This window comes from Bos mutus, chromosome 1, assembly GCF_027580195.1.
Source record: "Bos mutus isolate GX-2022 chromosome 1, NWIPB_WYAK_1.1, whole genome shotgun sequence".
Taxonomy (NCBI): Eukaryota; Metazoa; Chordata; class Mammalia; order Artiodactyla; family Bovidae; genus Bos; species Bos mutus.
The window spans coordinates 65261376-65282271 of record NC_091617.1 but is presented as its reverse complement, the minus strand read 5'-3'; the positions used below and the strand labels follow the sequence as shown (position 1 = coordinate 65282271).

Genomic DNA, 20896 nt, shown 5'->3' with positions numbered 1-20896 from the left:
CCCCCCAGAAAATGTATTCCCTCTCCCTTCCATCTCACTGTCTGTCTGTTTTTTGCAAATGACTTTCTGCTACAACTTGTCTTGGCATGAAAAATTAATTTACTTCTCTACCCATTTTTCTGTTGAGAGATCTCTTAGACTTTTTCCTTTCTTTTCATTTTCATTTCTACTGTCCTTGCCCATCTCTGAATTTTTACCATAGTGTAAATTTCTATACTCTCAAATTACTGTCTTAGCCTTTGAAATTATCTCCTCTTTTCTCTTCCCCATATTCCACATCAATTTATATTGCATATGCCTGCTGGAGTTATTTTCCTCAAACTCCAGTTTTATATCACTTTAGTTCAGGAACTAACAGCGTCCCCACACTATACTCTTTCATTTTTAGTAGAATCCCTCTGCTCAGAGACAGGTTTCCTCATTTGCCTCTCATACCAAGGTTATTTCATTCAGGGGCCAGACAACAGCTTATCTAGAACCAAGTACAAATTGGGGGCACTCTTCAGAGTATCCAAACTCATGTCACTAAATTAACAACAGACTTTGGAGTTTATTTTTATATAAATTCTTAGATGCAATATACCTTTAATACAGAACATTCATAGAACTGATACCTCTTTATTAAAAACACCTTCAATTATGAATGTTTATTCATTTATAGATCTGAGTACCTGTTGTGTTTCTTAGGCATCAAGTACTTTTCCATTGAAATCTGTAATTAATGACCTTCTTTTTTTCTAGGCTTGAGCATGACAAACAGATGTGGGAGTCCAAAGCTCAGACAGAGGTCCAGATTCAGCAGAAGGTCTGTGATACTCTGCAAGGAGAAAACAAAGAACTTTTGTCCCAGCTCGAAGAGACTCAAAATCTATACCGTAGTTCTCAGGATGATTTAGCTAAGTTGGAATCAGAACTGAAGATTCTCAGAGACCAGTCAACTGATTTAAATAACTCTCTAGAAAAATTTAAGGAAAATAAAGAAAATTTGGAAGGGATCATAAAGCAGAAAGAAGCTGATATCCAGAATTGTAAGTTCAGTTATGAGCAGCTGGAGACTGATCTTCAGGCCTCCAGGCAACTGACCAGTAGGCTGCATGAAGAAATAAACATGAAGGAGCAGAAGATTATAAGCCTGCTTTCTGCCAAGGAACAGGCAGTCCAAGTGGCCGTGGCTGAACTGCATCGGCAGCATGATAAAGAAATTAAAGAACTGGAAAATCTGCTGTCCCAGGAGGAAGAGGAGAACACTGTCTTAGAAGAGGAGAACAAAAAAGTTGTTGACAGAACCAATCAGCTTATGGAAGCACTGAAAAACATAAAAAAGGAGAATATGCAGCAGAAGGCGCAGTTGAATTCCTTCGTTAAATCCATGTCTTCCCTCCAGGATGACCGAGACCGCATAGTCAGTGACTACCAACAGCTGGAAGAACGACATCTCTCCGTGATCTTGGAAAAAGACCAACTCATTCAAGATGCTGCCACTGAGAATAATAAGCTGAAGGAAGAAATCCGATGCTTGAGAAGTCATATGGATGACCTTAATTCTGAGAATGCCAAGCTCAATGCAGAGCTTATCCAGTATAGAGAAGACCTGAACCAAGTGTTATCAAAGAAAGACTGTCAGCAAAAGCAGCTCCTTGAAGCTCAGCTTCAGCAGGTCAAGGAGGTGAAAGGTGAATATGCTAAATTAGAAGCAAAGCTCAAGGAGTCTGAAGAAGCAAGGGAGGAGCTGCAGAGGTCCTCTCTTGCCCTCCAGGAGGAGAAACAAGATTTAGCTAAAGAGACTGAGAGCTTGAAAGTCTCTCTATCGCAATTAAAGAAACAGTTGACAGCCTTGCAAGAAGAAGGTACTCTAGGAATATTTCAGGCCCAATTAAAAGCCAAAGAAGAAGAGGTACAGAAGTTAAGTACTGTCTTTTCTTCCTCTCAGAAGAGAGTTATGGAACTGGAAGAGGAATTGGTTAATGTTCAGAAGGAAGCTGCCAAGAAGGTAGGTGAAATTGAAGACAAACTGAAGAAAGAATTAAAGCATCTTCATCACGATGCAGGGATAATGCGCAATGAAACTGAGACAGCAGAAGAGAGGGTGGCGGAGCTAGCAAGAGATCTGGTGGAGATGGAACAGAAGTTACTCATGGTCACCAAAGAAAATAAAGATCTCACAGCACAAATCCAGTCTTTTGGAAGGTCAATGAGTTCCCTACAAAACAGTAGAGATCAGGCGCATGAGGAACTTGAGGAACTGAAAAGGAAATATGAGGCCAGTCTGAAGGAGTTGGCACAGCTGAGAGAACAGGGCCTCATAAGCAGGGAGAGAGATGTTCTTGTTTCTAAAGCAGCATTTCCAGTGATTTCCACTGAGGATAACAGCTTGCCCCACCTTGAGAAACTTAACCAGCAGCTTCTGTCCAAAGATGAGCAACTGCTTCACTTGTCCTCACAACTGGAAGATTCTTACAACCAAGTGCAGTCCTTTTCCAAGGCTATGGCCAGCCTGCAGAATGAGAGAGATCGCCTATTGAGTGAACTGGAGAAATTACGCAAGTCAGAGGACGGGAGGCAGAGGTCCCCAGCCCCACCTGCAACCAGCCCTGCTGAAGTACAGAGTTTAAAAAAAGCTATGTCGTCACTCCAGAATGACCGCGACCGACTAGTGAGTGTTTAGTTTTTTCTTTCCGGTCTTCTTCTGAGAGTTTTTGAAACTTTCTTTAAATTGATTTTCATTTTTACAGAAAATGGTAAAAATTTTTATTCATTTTAACTTGGTATTCTGGGATGATCTCATATGCCCCACAGATTGTTTTTGGTCTTAGAGAAACATTATTTAAATTACTTTAAATCTTCCATTGCTGTTTTAAAAAAATTACAGATTTCCTTTGCAAGAACTCACCATGGATCACGAAAGGACTAAGAGATGGAGAGCTATTTTATATATTTTATACACACACACACGCACGCACACACACACGTGTTTCTGGAATTTGTCATAGTTTAATTGAATGAAAGTATTGGGATCACTTAAGTGCTTTTTCACACTGATAGTTTAGTAAAATCTGGTAGAATTAAGGGTAAAGAGGAGTCGGCTTATTTTTGTACTTATCTAAACACAACCCTACTTTGTCAAAAAAAAAAAAGAGTTAAATGTAAAAGGGATTAATTTAAATAATTTTACATGACTATTTAGTAAAGCTTTATTTGCAGACTGAATCATTTTCCCACTTTGCTTTATATATCCAACTTTTTTTTTTTTAATCTTAGAGAAAGATAAGGAAGATCTCCAGTGTTAAATTTTTACTGCTTTTAAGAGGATCCCATAGTTTAATCCAGGTCTTTTTTTTTTTTTTTTCCCCTGAAAACTTGCATATTATCAAAATTTAGAGGCAAAACTAGAACTGTATGAGCCCAGCCAGGCTGTGAGGATTCTACTTTGTGACATTATTCTTTTCACTTTCATGACAGTTTCTTAACTCTGTCTAGGCCATATACTCAAATGGGCAATAAATTGAGCTTCAAAAGGCTAAATTTTCTATTTTTAAATCCAGAATATGAAAATTCTAGTTTTTAAGATTGAAAGTGAAAGTGAAGTCGCTCAGTCATGTCCGACTCTGTGACCCCATGGACTGTAGCCTACCAGGCTCCTCCGTCCATGGGATTTTCCAGGCAAGAGTACTGGAGTGGGGTGCCATTTCTTTCTCCAGGGGATCTTTCCAACCCTGGGATCGAACCCAGGTCTCCTGCATTGCAGGCAGACGCTTTACCGTCTTAAGCCACCATTATTAGCCCAGGGGAAAAAATTAATTTCTCCTAAACTGTAAAGTCTTATGCAGATTTTTTTTTTCTTGGTAGATAATATGTTCATTCATATTACATTTAATACTGAATATTTATAGACAATCTTTTTTCCCTTTTGTAATCTGAACAAAACCTCCCTTTTCAGCTACAATTTTGACATTAATACAACTTAGGCATATTTATTTTTATTTTTAAAATAGTTTCAGTTTAGCTGACTTTGTTCTAGGAGCTTAAGCTTTTGTCATTGTTTTCAGAATGCAAATGCAAAAAGTTTTCTTCAGGACCATATATACCTCACATATAGTTTATAGCAGAGGTCCCCAGCCTCCAGGCGCAGACTGGTATCTCCTTCAGATAGCAGTGGCGTGAGACTAGAAATAAAGTGCACGATGAATGAAACGTGCTTGAATCATCCCCAAACCATCCCCATTCCACCCGCCCCCGGTCGCGGAAAACTGTCTTCCGTGAAACTGGTCCCTGGTGCCAAAAAGGTTGGGGACTGCTGACTTATCCAGGTGTTGATTATCTTCTAGGTCAAAATCTTTTTCCTGAAAGCTGGTAGGATAGAGTCTGAATTAGCTATGTTTTATTCAATGAGTTGCTTTACTATTTTTAGCTATTGTAAATACTAGGGACTAAACTTTCCATCTCTTAACCCCTGTTCTATTAATACCTTTTTGTCTGCTGGGTATTTACAAGCCAAAGCATTTTTTATTTATTTGATTTTTTTCTTAATATATATATTTATTGAAGTACAGTTGACTTACAATGTTTTAGGTACACAGCAAGGTGATTTAGTTATACATATACACATATATTATTTTTGAAATTATTTTCAAAATACTGACTATAGTTACCTATGCTATAAAGCCAGCCTTTTTTAATTTCCATATAACTCATAGAAATGTTCTTCTGTTTCCTAAGGCTCTAACTGTCTATGATTTTATTTCATTTAATCATCAAAGTCTGTCATTTCTTTTTTAAAATTTTTGTACAATTCTTAAAGGTTACTTTTGATTTACAGTTATTACAAAATATTGGCTGTATTCCTGCATTGAGCCTATCTAGGGTCTATCATTTCTTTATTCATAGTGTGCCTCAAATATTTCTTTTTTCCTTTCCATCATCAACACCTTAGGATAAATTTTTAACACTTTACCCTTAAATGGTTATAATGTTGGTGCTCCCAGTTGTTACCCCTCCATTGCTGAATACATTTTTCTGAAACTACTCTCTTATTACTGCATTGTTCAGTAACCTTTAAAAAGTATTCTATCTCTAAAATATGCTTAGGATTCAAACCTCTTGGTCTGGTTTTAAGACCCCATGGTTTGTATCTGCCTGTCTTTCCAGCGTCCCCTTCCCTACTCTTTCTCTTATTGTCAGCCATCTGATCTGCTCACCCACAAACTGGTCTACTTACCCACATTACCATCCTCTGAACAAAAATGTCCTCTCCATTTTCCTTTTTTGGGCAAATATTCCTACTCTTTAAAGGTTGTTCCAGAACTTAGATCCTCTGGTCACATTTCCAGATCACTTGATTGTCTATTACCTTCTGTCTGTACTTTCCTCGTGCTTCTCTTTTCCTTTGTCCCATGTTGTCTTGATATATATGGGTGTGTGTGTTTGTGTGTGTAAAATTTCTATACCTTTGTATTTTTTTATTGCACCATTTAAATTTCAAACTCCTGGTAAATGTCATATCTTATACGTGTTTGTATTTCACATGGTTTTTAGCAGAAAGGTAGTTAATCATATGGTAGATAATCAGCAATTGTGGTGGATATTCTCTATCAGTGTGGTTGTTACTGAAAACACTGTTTTCTCTATTTTGTGAAATTGGTGTGTAGGGAGATTATAGGAACTTTTGAGACTGAGGCTTTTACATCTGCCATGACTGAATCATAAAGCCTAATTGCTACTGCTACTGCTGCTAAGTCACTTCAGTCGTGTCCGACTCTGTGCGACCCCATAGACGGCAGCCTATCAGGCTCCCCCATCCCTGGGATTCTCCAGGCAAGGACACTGGAGTGGGTTGCCATTTCCTTCTCCAATGCATGAAAGTGAAAAGTGAAAGTGAAGTTGCTCAGTCGTGTCCGACTCTTCGCGACCCCACGGACTGCAGCCTACCAGGCTCCTCCATCCATGGGATTTTCCAGGCAAGAGTACTGGAGTGGGGTGCCTAAGCAGGGTTATAAATCACATGAAGGCCTGACAGTCTGACTCAGTGATATTGCATACAGGCCCTGCCAGTCTGCTGAGGCCCTTCTGCATACTTACTGAATGTATTATTAACTCCATCGACTCTTCTTTTCCATGCATCTTGTTCTCACTCTGTCTCATGAGCATTGAAATTTCTAGTCTCTCAGCCACTGGCTGCATGTATGATAACATTTCAATCACTGTCAGTTTAAATATTCAGCCCAGGCCAGCAAATTATCACCTCTGCCTAGACTAGGCTTCCTTTCTCTCAGGACCACCTAAGGGAGGAGCTCAGTTTGAAAGGAGCTCAGGTTACTTTGGTCCTCTTCTTTCCATAGTTAAAGGGAAGTTTCCCAAATAAAGTCTGAGGGTCTAAGTGGCAAGGAGTTAATAACCCAGGGGATTCTACTAGGGCGTAACTGACAACTCTGGAAACATTTTGGAGTTTTCATCACCCAAACTTCCTTAGGACTTTCCCATAATCAAAGGAAGCACTTGGACAGTTCCTGTCTAAAGGATGGGGTGCAAATCTCTAGAGGTGCCTTTTCGTTTGTATGTGCACTTCAGTCTGAAAGTGATTTGAGGTAGCGTTTAAAGATATGAGGGGCTTCCCATCTGGGTCAGTGGTAGAGAATCCACCTGCCAATTCAAGAGAAGCAGGAATGTGAGGGACTTCCCCAGTGGCTCAGTGGGTAAAGAATCTGCCTGCAATGCAGGAGACATGGTTTTGATCCCTGGGTTGGGAAGATCCTCTGGAGAAGAAAAAACCCACTCCAGTGTTCAGGTTGCAAAATGGAGTTGCAGAGAGTCTGACACAGTTGGGCGCAAGCACCTCCCGACCTATGTATTACTTTTATTTTCCTTGTCTCCTTTGTTTTTCCTGGAATGAGTAACTGTGTTTTTGTTGTTACTGAGTTTTCTTTGTACTTATCAATGTAATTTAACCCTAGATGTACTGTCATTTATCCACATTTTTCAAGATGTTTATTTTCCTATATGTTTTGTCTTCAGGAAGAAAATTCTCTTGAACTCTCTTTTTTGCTCTTATATGAATCAGTTGCCCTATATTATTCCTAGGACATAATTTTCTTTCTAGAATATCTCCCTCCTGTTCTTTCCTGTGTTAGATCTCCTGTTTCTTATATTCTCTGTTTTCCTCATCTTGGTTTTGTGCCATCATTTTGTTGGAATAAATCAGTAACTCTCCAAGAAAAGATACAGGGGAGGTAAATGTCTAATCATTTCCGGTGGTTTGGTGGAGCACAGAATTCTAGGCTGAAAACGATTTCTCTTCAAAACTGTGAAGACATTGTTCTATTCCCTTTTAGCTTACATTGTGGTTCAGGAGTCCAAAGATTCTGATCCTTCATCCTTTTTATGTGATCTAGTTCTCTCTCTGTTTATCTAGTTCTCTCTCTTATCTTTCTCTCCCTCCCTCATGTCCCTCTCTCTCTCTCTGGAAATACAGTTGGACCTTGAACAATATGGCTTTAAAATGCATGGATTCACTTATACATGGGTTTTCTACAGTAATAAATACTACAGTACTCTAGGATTAGCAGTTGATTGACTCTGTGGATGTGGAACAGCAGATATAGAAGAACCACATATACGAGGGGCTGACAATAAAGTACACATGGATTTTCAACTCACTCTTGTGTTGTTCAGTGGTCAACTGTATATAGAATCTTTCAGTCCAGTATGTTCTGATGTTTCACAATAATGTGTTTTGGCGTGAGTCTATTTTTATTCATCACTCTGTCTAGTCCTTTGAATCTAAGAATTCATGTTCATCAATTTTGAGAAATTCCTTTGAATTCTGTTTTACTACTTTCCCTTGGCCTTTTTTTCCCCTGTGAAAATCCTGTTATTTAGATGTAGGGCCTTCTGGCTTGGTTCTATAATTTTCTTACCTTTTCTATTCTTTTTGTTTTATTTTGGGAAGGTTTTTCTCACCTCTGTCTTATGAATCCTGTATTGAAGTTTTCATATTTGTTATCATGTTTCTGATTTCTAAGGATTTTTTTTTTTTTTTTGGTCTCATGGATAGATGTTCTTAATTTATCTCTCCAAGTAGATTAGGGGCAATTTTGTTCTTTGAAATTTTCTCTTGAGTTTTTCTTTATAGTTTTAAAATTTCTGCTGTAATGCTTCTGATTTCCAATATTCTCTTAAATCTTTGAGTACATGACATGCTTTCCTCTGTTAATGTCTTCTGAATTACTTTTCTTTCAGTTTCTTTTTATCCCTGCCTAATGTTAGCTGTTCTTCAGGGAAGGGTTAATCAGTGGTTTATTCTTCATGTTCAAAGGTGGAGTCTAAAAAATGCTTGTGGGTGGGACTTCCCAACTGTGAGTTTCAGCTCATGGTTATCTTGCTGAGCTTTTTGAGGGCAGTCCCCATGTTGATATCTTTAGTTCCTCTTGGGTTAGTCAGGTTTTCCAAAGAAGACCTCTCCATTTCCTGCATGGATGGTTAAGGCCTCTGTGTCAGAACTCTTCAAGCTGAGTATGGGAAAGTCTTCTAATATTCAGAAAGCATACATTCACTTGATCACTCTGGTGCTGGAGCAGTACCTTTACCTTCAACTGTTCCATAGTCCAGAGACACTCCTTCAACCTTCTCTAAAGGATAAAATTCTAGTTGTCTGTCAGAGTAACAAAAAGTGTGAAATTGGGAGTGTTTTTAGGGATGTTGTTGTTCTTAAGCATCTTTCATCTGATCCTGCTTATTTCAGCTATCACCTCCTCACTACTCCCATCACCATCTTTTCCAAAAAGTACCTAGTGCTCTTAATTCCTAAGCCTTTTGAAGAGTCTGCCAAGTAAGTTCTGTTGGTTCTTGACTTTCCCTACTGCCATCTTAAGACTTGCCATTCCCAGATCTGTTAAGTCAGTTACCATTTATACATCTACTTTTTAGCTTCCAAAATTATTTTCGTTGCTACTGACTCCTCTCTTGTTGTTCTTGTTCATGTGTTTTATGCTTATAAAATATCTTTATTGTAGCTTTAGTGATATTTCCAGATGGGTGAAAGAGATATGTGTTTAGGGCCCCCCTCTTTGCCCTGACATCCTCACATTATTTCTTACTGCCAAGCTTTTAATGAACATTGGGGGTAAAGAGTTAGAAGATATATCTGCAATGTAATAGATAGGCAGGTTTGTTAATTAAAGGCAAGTTCATCATCATCAACACCGCCACTGACTTTTATATGTTAATTTTCTTGTCAAATTCTCATAATCTTTATAAGAGGTACTGTAATTATCTTCATTTTATAGGTGAAGGAAATTAAGGCTTAAAGAGTATGTGAAACATGCCCACTATGTGGGCAGGATAGCTGACTCCAAATTCTAACTGTTCTTAAGCACTGGGCCTGGGCATCACTGCCTTCTTTATAATCAACATCATCTATGGTAGAATTAAGGTTGATATTCATGAACCAGTGTTTAGAAGCCTAGCCAGGGCACATGGTTAAATAGAAAGCCAGTCTATCTTTATACTTTTTATCTTAGGGAGTTACCACCCCCAAGCAGCTGTAAGTCCATTGTCTATCCCATCTCCAGAGTTTTAAATCTAGAATCAGCTTAGGACCTCAGGGCCAGGGGACTGGGAAGTTGCAGTAGTTGTTGGGCTTTGCTGCCTTCATGGCCACTCCATGGGGAGATTCCCACCAGCCTGGCTGCGTGCATTTCACTACATTAGGGATTCATGCTGCAATTATGTCAGTGGATTGTTAGGTATTAGTAGTCTATTGTGATGTTGACTGACTTAACAGGGAGCTAGCTATGTTCATGAAATGTGATAAATCACCCTTTCACTTTCCTTTTGGTTAAAGCTGAAGGAGTTGAAGAATCTGCAGCAGCAATATTTACAGATTAACCAAGAAATCACTGAGTTACGTCCACTGAAGGCTCAACTTCAGGAATATCAAGATAAGACAAAAACATTTCAGATTATGCAAGAAGAGCTAAAACAGGAAAACCTCTCCTGGCAGCATGAGCTGCATCAGCTCAGGTATAGTAATCTCTGCTTTTTAACCCTTTCTGTTGTTGTTCATTGTTGTTCAGTTGGGAAGTCATATCTGACTCTTTGTGACCCCGTGGACTGTAGCATGCCAGGCTTCTCTGTCCACTATCTCCCAGACTTTGCTCAAACTCATGTCCATTGAGTTGGTAATGCCATCTAACTATCTCATCTTTCGCTGCCCTCTTCTCCTGCCCTTAGTCTTTCCCAGCCTTAGGATCTTTTCCAGTGAGTTGGCTCTTCACATCAGGTGGCCAAATTACTGGAGCTTCAGCTTCAGCATCAGGCCTTCCAATGAATACTCAGGACTGATTTCCTTTAGGATTGACTGGTTTGATCTCCTTGCCATCCAAGGGACTCTCAGGAGTCTTCTCCAGCACCACGATTTAAAAGCATCATTCTTTGGCACTCAGCTTTCTTTATGGTCCAGCTCTCACAGGACTACTGGAAAAGCCATAGCTTTGACGATATAGCCCTTTGTTGACAAAGTGATATCTCTGCTTTTGAATACACTTTCTAGGTTACCTGTCATAGCTTTCCTTCTAAGGAGCAAGTGTCTTTTAATTTCATTGCTACAGTCACCATCTACAGTGATTTTGGAGCCCAAGAAAAGAAAATCTGTCACTGTTTCCACTTCTCCCCCTTCTGTTTGCCATGAAGTGATGGGACCGATGCCATGATCTTAGCTTTTTGAATGTTGAGCTTTAAGCCAGCTTTTTTGCTCTCCTCTTTCATCCTTATCTAGAGACTCCTTAGTTCCTCTTCACTTTCTGCCAGTAGAGTGGTATCATCAGCATATCTGAGATTGCTGATATTTTCCCCAGCAATCTTGATTCCAGCTTGTGATTCATCCTACAGCCTAGCATTTTAAATGATGTACTCTGCATATAAGTTAAATAAACAGGGTGACAGTATATAGCCTTGTGATACTCCTTTCCCAATTTTGAACTAGTCTCTTGTTCCATGTCCAGTTCTGTTGCTTCTTGACCTGCATACAGGTTTTTTAAGAGAAAGGTAAGGTGGTCTACTATTCCCATCTTTTTAAGAATTTTCCACAGTTTGCTGTGATCCTTTTAGTTTTTTCTTTTATTATTATGAAATAATTATAGATTTGTAGAGAGTTACAAAAAAAATAGTACAAAGAGCTTTCATGTACTCTTCATCCAGTTTCCTCCAGTGGTAATATCTTATATCACTATAGTTCGATTTCAAAACCAGGAAATAGTCATTGGTACGATTCAAAGACCTTATGCAGATTTGACCAATTAGACTTTCACTCAAGTATGTGTATAGTTCTGTGCAGCTTTATGATATGTGTGGAGTCATGTAGCCGCCACTGCAACAAGATGCACAACTGGCCCGTCATCACGGATACGTCCCTTGTGCTACTAGTTTATGGTCACTCTTCCTCTCCCTCCATCTCCATGTCCGTAACTTCTGGCAACCACTCATCTGTTTCTCCATCTTTATAATTTTGTCTCATTCTGAGAATTTTTTAGTATGTAACCTTTTGAAATTAGCTTTACTTATGTATAATGCCCTTGACATCTGTAACATCTTTGCATGTATCGATACTTCATTCTTTTTATTGATGAACAGTATTTCATGGTATGAATGTACTGCTTCAACCATTCATCCATTGAAGGTCATGTGTTGTTTCTAATTTTTAGCTACTGTAAATAAAGCTGCTGTAAACACTTGTGTATAGACTTTCATGTGGACAGTAAGTTTTAATTTCTCTGAGATAACTGCCCAGGAGTGCAAATTCTAGGTCATATAATAAATATGTTTCATTTTTAAAGAAGCTACAAAACTATATTCCAGAATGACTGTATTATTTTACAACAATATATGAGTGATCCAGTTTCAATATCAAATGCTGCATCTTCATCAGGATTTGATATTGTAGCTGTATTTTAGTTTTTAATAGGTATGTAATGCTGTTCCATTGTGGTTTGAATTTGCATAAGGGCTACTAATGTTGAACATTTTTTATGTGCTTATCTGACATCTATATATCCTTTTTGATGAAATATTTGTGTTTTTTCTGTTTTCTAATTGTGTCATTAATTTTTACTGTTGAGTTTTGAGAGCCTTTTTGTTTGTTTTTTACTCCAGATACAAGTGTTTTGTCAGATATGTGACTTGCAAATATTTTCTTCCAGTCTGCAGTTCATTTTTTTCTTCTTTCCATTGAGACGGTCTTTTTAATTTTGATGAAACCAGTTTGTTGCTTATCTTTCAGATGCAATAATTGTTATTGCAATTATTATTATTGCAATATTATTGTAATTGTTATTGTTAATATTATTGTTATTGTTCTATCTTCAGGTTCACTGATATTTTTTTCCTTCATCGCTTTTTGAGTCCATTGAGTTAGCTTTTTATTTTGGATATTTTGATATTTTTTCATTCTAAAATTTCCGTTTAGGTCTTCTTTATATCTTCTGTTTCTTTGTTGAGGCTTTCTCTGTTTTCATTTATTTCCAGTGTGTTAGTTATTACTTTTTGAAGCATTTATATGATGGCCACTTTAAAATCCTTCTTTAATTCTGTATATATGTTTCCAACATCTGTGTCATCTTGGGTCTTGTAATCTGTTAATTTTGTTTTCTCAATCAAATTGTGATTTCCCTGTTTTTTAGTATGATGAGTGATTTTAAGTTGTTCCTGAACATTTTGGAGTCTTGTAAGTTTTAATGATCAATCTTCTTTAAATCTTTAGTAGGCTTCCACTAACACCATGCTGAGAGGGAAAGGGAGACACTACCAATTTACTGCTGGAGGAGTGGGAGAAATGTGGGCTTTCCCAGGTGGAGTGGTGGTAAACAATCCACCTGCTAATGTAGGAGATGCAAGAGACTCGGGTTTAATTTCCAGGTCAGGAAGTACCCTGGAGCAGGAAATGGCTACCCACTCTAGTATTCTTGCCTGGAAAATCCCAGGGAAAGAGGAACCTGGTGTGCTACAGTCCATGGGGTCAGAAAGAGTCAGACACGACTGAGCATACATGTACACAGTGGGAGGAATAAGGAAAAATGCATCTACTCCATCTTGTCTTGCCCTTTTCTTTTAAAGATGAATAACAATGCTATATGTTCTATTAGAGGAAAAAAAGATATGATAGGAACTGATATTTTTGATGGTTCATTTAATTCAGTGTCTCAGATTTGATCCAAAAAGTAAAGGTAAAGAGTAAGTGCTTAACAGTATATAGACAGGTCCTGTTCTTGCAGCCTCCTTGTTGGGACTTTGTTACTGTTCGGTAAGACGGTGCAATGCACCTTAGTAAAACCAAACCTTTCAAGATTTGGTACTGAAAGGAGAATCTGTATGTTGGAAAGTGCTGCTGACCAAGCACCACCTGCTTTGCCTTACCTGCTGCTACAGGGCCAGCACAGGCAAGAGAATACAGAGAATATGAGGTGGAGTGTAGAGTCTGATCCAGCTTACACAGGGGCTACCCTGATGACAGTATAATAAAAGTATCAGTATATCAGTATAATAAAAATAATTATTGTAACATCCCTAGGAGAGCTCTTTAGCATTTTTTAAATTAATTACTAATTAGGCTGCATCAGGTTCTTTGCCTTTTAGCATATGGGATCTTAGTTCCCCAGCCAGGGATCAAACCTGTTTCCCGTGCATCGCAAGGTGGATTCTTAACCACTGCACCATGAGGGATGTCCTCCTAAGAGAGCTCTTAATGTGTAAATATGAGAGATTTGTTCCTTCACAGATCCTAGATGCTTTACTAACATGATATGTCAAAATAAACCTTAAGCAAAGTTTATGGAACAAAACACTTTTTCGAATTGGGTCATTTAAGTTTTATGGAGTGACATTACATCCAAAAAATTTTCAATTCAACATATTTACAGACTTTCTCATAAGTGAAAAAACTGAATTTCTCCTGTTTCTTCATTCTGTAATTGAACCTCCAGAAGGAAGGTGAATTAATCCATTTCAACCTCATGCCTTTTTTCCGGCAGGGAATAGCTGCCCCAGCTTATTCCCTATAATCTCAGTTCATCATCAAGAAACCATCTTCCTTCAGATGCACATTAAGGCCGAGCACTGAATTTAGGGCCCTCTGAAGGTGATTGGGAGCACAAGGGAGCATCACCTTGATGTCACCCATATAGTATCCAAATTAAGCACAAGCTGGAATCAAGATTGCTGGGAGAAATATCAATAACCTCAGATATGCAGATGACACCACCCTTATGGCAGAAAGTGAAGAGGAACTAAAGAGCTTCTTAATGAAAGTGAAAGTGGAGAGTGAAAAAGTTGGCTTAAAGCTCAACATTCAGAAAACTAAGATCATGGCATCTGGTCCCATCACTTCATGGGAAATAGATGGGGAAACAGTGTCAGACTTTATTTTTGGGGGCTCCAAAATCCCTGCAGATGGTGATTGCAGCCATGAAATTAAAAGACGCTTACTCCTTAGAAGGAAAATTATGACCAACCTAGATAGCATATTAAAAAGCAGAGATATTACTTTGCCAACAAAGGTCCATCTAGTCAAGGCTATGGTTTTCCTGTGGTCATGTATGGATGTGAGAGTTGGACTGTGAAGAAAGCTGAGCACCAAAGAATTGATGCTTTTGAACTGTGGTGTTGGAGAAGACTCTTGCGAGTCCCTTGGACTGCAAGGAGGTCCAACCAGTCCATCCTGAAGGAGATCAGTCCTGGGTATTCATTGGAAGGAGTGATGTTAAAGCTGAAACTCCAGTACTTTGGCCACCTCATGTGACGAGTTGACTCCTTGGAAAAGACTCTGATGCTGGGAGGGATTGGGGGCAGGAGGAGAAGGGGATGACAGAGGATGAGATGGCTGGATGGCATCACCAACTCGATGAACATGAGTTTGAATGAACTCCGGGAGTTGGTGATGGACAGGGAGGCCTGGCGTGCTGCAATTCATGGGGTCACAAAGAGTTGGACACAACTGAGCAACTGAACTGAACTGAACTGAAAAGGAATCAGTGAACTAAAATGGACTGGAATGGGTGAATTTAACTCAGATGACCATTTTATCTATTACTGTGGGCAGGAATCCCTTAGAAGAAATGGAGTAGCCATCATAGTCGACAAAAGAGTCCAAAATGCAGTACTTGGATGCAATCTCAAAAACGACAGAATGTTCTCTGTTCGTTTCCAAGGCAAACCATTCAATATCACAGTAATCCAAGTCTATGCCCCAACCAGTAACACTGAAGAAGCTGAACGGTTCTACGAAGACCTACAAGACCTTTTAGCAGTAACACCCAAAAAGATGCCCTTTTCATTATAGGGGACTGGAATGCAAAAATAGGAAGTCAAGAAACACCTGGAGTAACAGGCAAATTTGGCCTTGGAGTACAGAATGAAGCAGGGCAAAGGCTAATAGAGTTTTGCCAAGAGAACACACTGGTCATAGCAAACACGCTCTTCCAACAACACAAGAGAAGAAGACTCTACACATCGACATTACCAGATGGCCAACACCGAAATCAGATTGATTAATTCTTTGTAGCCAAAGATGGAGAGCTCTGTACAGTCAGCAAAAACAAGACCGGGAGGTGACTGTGGCTCAGATCATGAACTCATTGCCAAATTCAGGCTTAAATTGAAGAAAGTGGGGAAAACCACTAAACCATTCAGGTATGACCTAAATCAAATCCCTTATGATTATACAGTGGAAGTGAGAAATAGATTTAAGGGACTAGATCTGATAGAGTGCCTGATGAACTCTGGACAGAGGTTCGTGACATTGTACAGGAGATAGGGATCAAGACCATCCCCAGGAAAAAGAAATGCAAAAAAGTAAAATGGCTGTCTGAGGAGGCCTAACAAATAGTTGTGAAAAGAAGAAAAGCGGAAAGCAAAGGAGAAAAGGAAAGATAAACCCATTGGAATGCAGAGTTCCAAAGAATAGCAAGGAGAGATACGAAAGCCTTTCTCAGCAATCAGTGCAAAGAAATAGAGGAAAACAATAGTTGGGAAGGACTAGAGATCTCTTCAAGAAAATTAGAGATACCAAGGGAACATTTCATGCAAAGATGGGCTCAATAAAGGAGAGAAGTGGTATGGACCTGACAAAAGCAGAAGATATAAGAAGAGGTGGCAAGAAAACACAGAACTGTACAAAAAAGATCTTCACAACCCAGTTAATCATAATGGTGTAATCACTCAACTAGAGCCAGACATCCTGGAATGTGAAGTTAAGTGAGCCTTAGGAAGCATTACTACAAACAAAACTAGTGGAGGTAATGGAATTCCAGTTGAGCTCTTTCAAATCCTGAAAGATGATGCTGTGAAAGTGCTGCACTCAGTATGCCAGCAAATTTGGAAAACTCAGCAATGGCCACAGGACTGGAAAAGGTCAGTTTTCATTCCAATCCCAAAGAAAAGCAATGCCAAAGAATGCTCAAACTACTCCACAGTTGCACTCATCTCACACGCTAGTAAAGTAATGCTCAAAATTCTCCAAGCCAGGCTTCAGCAAGACGTGAACCATGAACTTCCAGATGTTCAAGCTGGTTTTAGAAAAGGCAGAGGAACCAGAGATCAAATTGCCAACATCTGCTGGATCATCGAAAAAGCAAGACAGTTCCAGAAAACATCTATTTCTGCTTTATTGACTATGCCAAAGCCTTTGACTGTGGATCACAATAAACTGTGGAAAATTCTGAAAGAGGTGGGAATACCAGACCACCTGACCTGCCTCTTGAGAAACCTATATGCATGCAGGTCAGGAAGCAACAGTTAGAACTGGACATGGAACAGACTGGTTCCAAATAGGAAAAGGAGTACATCAAGGCTGTATATTGTCACCCTGCTTATTTAACTTATATGCAGAGTACATCATGAGAAATGCTGGGCTGGAAGAAGCATAAGCTGGAATCAAGATTGCCAGGAGAAATATCAATAACCTCAGATATGCAGATGATACCACCGTTATGGCAGAAAGTGAAGAGGAGCTAAAGAGCCTCTTGATGAAAGTGAAAGAGGAGAGTGAAAAAGTTGGCTTAAAGCTCAACATTCAGAAAACTAAGATCATGGCATCTGGTCCCATCACTTCATGGGAAATAGATGGGGAAACAGTGGAAACAGTGACTTTTATTTTTGGGGGCTCCAAAATCACTACAGATGATGATTGCAGCCATGAAATTAGATGCTTACTCCTTGGAAGGAAAATTATGACCAACCTAGACAGCATATTAAAAAGCAGAGACATTACTTTGCTGACAAAGGTCCGTCTAGTCAAGGCTATTATTTTTTCCAGTAGTCATGTATGGATGTGAGAGTTGGACTATAATGAAAGCTGAGTGCTGAAGAATTGATGCTTTTGAACTGTGGTGTTGGAGAAGACTCTTGAGAGTCCCTTGGACTGCAAGGAGATCCAACCAGTCCATCCTAAAGAAGATCAGTCCTGGGTGTTCATTGGAACGTCTGATGTTGAAGCTGAAACTCCAGTACTTTGGCCACCTGATGGGAAGAGCTGACTCATTTGAAAAAACCCTGATGCTGGAAAAGATTGAGGGCAGGAGGAGAAGGGGATGACAGAGGATGAGGTGGTTGGATGGCATCACCAGCTCAATGGACATGAGTTTGGGTGGGCTCCTGGAGTTGGTGTTGGATAGGGAGGCCTGGCGTGCTGCTGCTCATGGGGTGCAAAGAGTTACACGACTGAGCGACTGAACTGAGCTGAACTAAAAGAATATTGTGTCAAGTTGCTATTATAAACGAAAGAAGAGGTGCACAGTTTTAAAGGCTTGTTTTTTGAAGCCGCTTGTTCCTCTCGAAACTTCATGACAGAGATTCTGAAAGAAGACTTTCCTGATAAAGTTGACCCTTAGGGAAGAGAAAAAGAGGGAGAAAAAAATGATTTCTTGTCTATTGATTTTTTGTTTTCCTTAATTTTCTCCTTTTTCACCATTCTTTTAGCCTTTCTCTCTTTACCTTCCACATTTAAGCAGTTTTGAAGGAAAGAAAAATTATATATCAAGTGGCTGTGAGTAAATTATAAGAAGGAAAGGAAGACATTTTACTTCACCTTTAGAAGGAAGAAGACATGAAGACACAGATTTGATTCACTGGCTTTAGGACCAGTTTCTTTGCTGAATATCTTTTTAAAATAGGATCCCTGTCTTGCTCTTGAAATACTTTCAAGAAATGAGCTTTCCAAATATGAAAAAGCTGGAACATCTCATTCAGGTTTCTATGGCACTGGGGTTGGCTCATCAGAAGAGTATGGATTTATGCAATAACCTTTCTCTTCTACTTCAACTACTGGTTTGCTTATTCTGCTCTGGTTCCTGTGCTCTCTTACTTAAGGGGTAATGAGGTATAGCCCTTTTATGGCTGTTCTCTTAAGTAATCAGGCTTGTTCCTTAGCTCCTATTCTCCATTGAGGGTCTCTCCAGATTGTAACTACTTGTCCATCTTTCAAAAAAAAAAAAGGCTATTTGAAGCTTTGTAAAAGATCTGTGATCTTTTTTGTGCATTCTCACTCTTAAACTCCTCCTTTCTTATTCTCTCTCATTTTTCACAGACAAATATTGGAGAAAGTGTATTAGAGGATTTTCTGTGCCTTTTCCATATAGTGGCCTTGTAATAAAAATTTATTTTAGTTTCTAAGTTTTATTGTTCTGCCTTTTTGAAAAAAAAATCTGACTGTAATGCAGGTCACCTTTTGACACAGCAGGATTCTTTCATAATAGGTTTATGTCCTTTAGAAAAGAAAGGACCATTTTACCTTGCTTCTAGAGAAAAAGACAGAAAAGTCTGATGTAGTTCAAACACAGCCTTGTATTATTGGGAAAAATAGAGACTAGTCAAAGTAAAGAGATGCTGCAGAAATTTGATTACAGCCCCTTTTTTTTTCAGGCATAGTGTAGCGAGAAGTAGAACTAAAGAATTTGGCACAGAGGCAGTTTTGCTAGTTCTTCAGAAAATTAGCTGGAATCAAATAGAAGCTTCCCTCTTGGTCAAATGCAGGGCATAAATAAATAGCAGCAGTTTATATTTAAATCCTTCCCTCCAGAAACCCTGCCCCCCTCACAGGAAGTCATCAGATGGTTTGCCTAATAGAGGCAGATGGACATGTAGCTTCAGGAAGCTGATGCTTCCTGGGTAGTGGTTACCTCTGAGCAGCAATCAGCGTTGGAATTACTCACCTGTGTTTGGTACGTGACATATGGTATCTCATTAAATCATCACAATAATTCTAAGGAGTAGATCATTTATTCCCATTTCATCAATGAGGCTTAGAGAGATTAAGTAACTTTTACTCAGGGTCTCATGCCTAGTGTAGAACAGAGCCAGCATTTGAACTCAGCTCCTTCAGACTCTACAGTGGCACCCTCATAACCCTGATGTTGTTCTAAAGAATTACAGTGGTTTGCCATTCAGACACAACTGAAGTGACTTAGCATCAGCAGCCATTGCTTACAGAGTAAGTTTTATTCAGTATGGTGTTCAGTGCCCCACAGGATCTGACTTCTTTCCTCTTCACCTTCATTCCCTGCTCTATCCACTCACCACACTATGTGCTACAACAATTCCAAAAATCACTGTGTATATTCATTCATTCTTGTACTTTTGTTCTATTCTCCACCTGGAATGCTTTTCCCATTATGGAAACCTGACTCATTGTTCAGGGTTCAGATCAAATACCTGTTTTCTGTGAAATCTTCCCCAGTCCTGCCAGTTACAGTTCTCTTTTAAGTTCCTCTTCATCATCTTGCTGCACAATTCTATTTATAACATAAATTTCACTCTGGTTATGTATTTTCAACTATATCTCTACATCCCATTACATGTTTCGAATACATAGTTATTCGTCTTTGTCTCACAAGTATATTTTTGCCTATGCCTATTTCATATTTTCTCTAGGATAGAGAAGAATTCCTGGGAAATGCAAGAGAGGAGAATGAAGGAGCAGTACTTTATGGCTATCGCAGATAAAGATCAGCAGCTCAGCCATCTGCAGAACCTTGTGAGGGAATTGAGATCTTCTTCCTCACAGACTGAGACCCACAAAGTGCAGTACCAAAGACAGGTGAGTAATTCCAATGCTGATTGCTGGTTGGAGGAAACGTTTAGTTTCCTGCAAGCCAAGTGCTCATCTGCCACTATTAGGCAAGCCATCTGATGACTTCCTGTGAGGTGGGCAGGGTTTCTGGAGGGAAGGATTTAAGTATGCACAATGTTAGGAGAGAGTTTTATCAGTGTTTATATCCTGGCAGGCATCCCCAGAGACATCAGTTTCCTTCAATGGATCACAAAACCTAGTTTATGAGACAGAGCATCTTAGGACTCAGCTCAATGACAGCTTAAAAGAAATTCACCAAAAGGAGTTAAGAATTCAGCAACTGAACAGCAAGGTATGTGTTCTCTGCTAGCCTGAAGTTCAATTTCTTGTTTCCATGACTAGAAGCAAGAAGGTAAGTAGAAGCTGTTTAAGCTTAGGCTCTAGCTCTATTAGAAAACAAAAGTTTTACCTTTCTCAGAGCTGGATCCCTCACCCTAAAGCACCAGACACAGGGCCATTTCTTTTTCCTCGCCTTTGCAGAGCCCTTGGGAGTGATTTGGAGAAGCCCATTCAATAAGAATGATAAAAGCCAACTCCTTTAGGAAGACATCCTACCCAACATCATCTTCCCATAACTTCTCACAAATCCTCCAGCAAGCTCCCCGGTATTTCTCACTAGTGTGTGGCAGGGAAGAGTCTCAGGAAGGAGGCTTGCATATGTGATTAGACAGAGCGATAGAGGTGAGGGGTCTGCTTTTCATTCTACTCCATTTGTAAGCTTCCTCACTGTGTATCTAATGTTGTGGAATTAAAGAAGCCAATTTGGTTTTTCCTGAACCCCAGGCTGGC

General features: G+C 39.3%; 1 protein-coding gene across 4 annotated transcripts in view; it reads left to right on the top strand.

The window, feature by feature from the left end:
* Positions 1 to 20896, top strand: part of GOLGB1 (golgin B1) — a 76316-nt gene that overhangs the window by 47121 nt on the left and 8299 nt on the right. For all 4 annotated transcript variants that reach the window (XM_070370016.1, XM_070370015.1, XM_070370014.1 and 1 more), the window contains 4 exons: positions 742 to 2653; positions 9836 to 10014; positions 19909 to 20074; positions 20262 to 20399. In XM_070370016.1, coding sequence (XP_070226117.1) covers positions 742 to 2653; positions 9836 to 10014; positions 19909 to 20074; positions 20262 to 20399 — 2395 coding nt within the window. The remainder of the gene's footprint in view (positions 1 to 741; positions 2654 to 9835; positions 10015 to 19908; positions 20075 to 20261; positions 20400 to 20896) is intronic.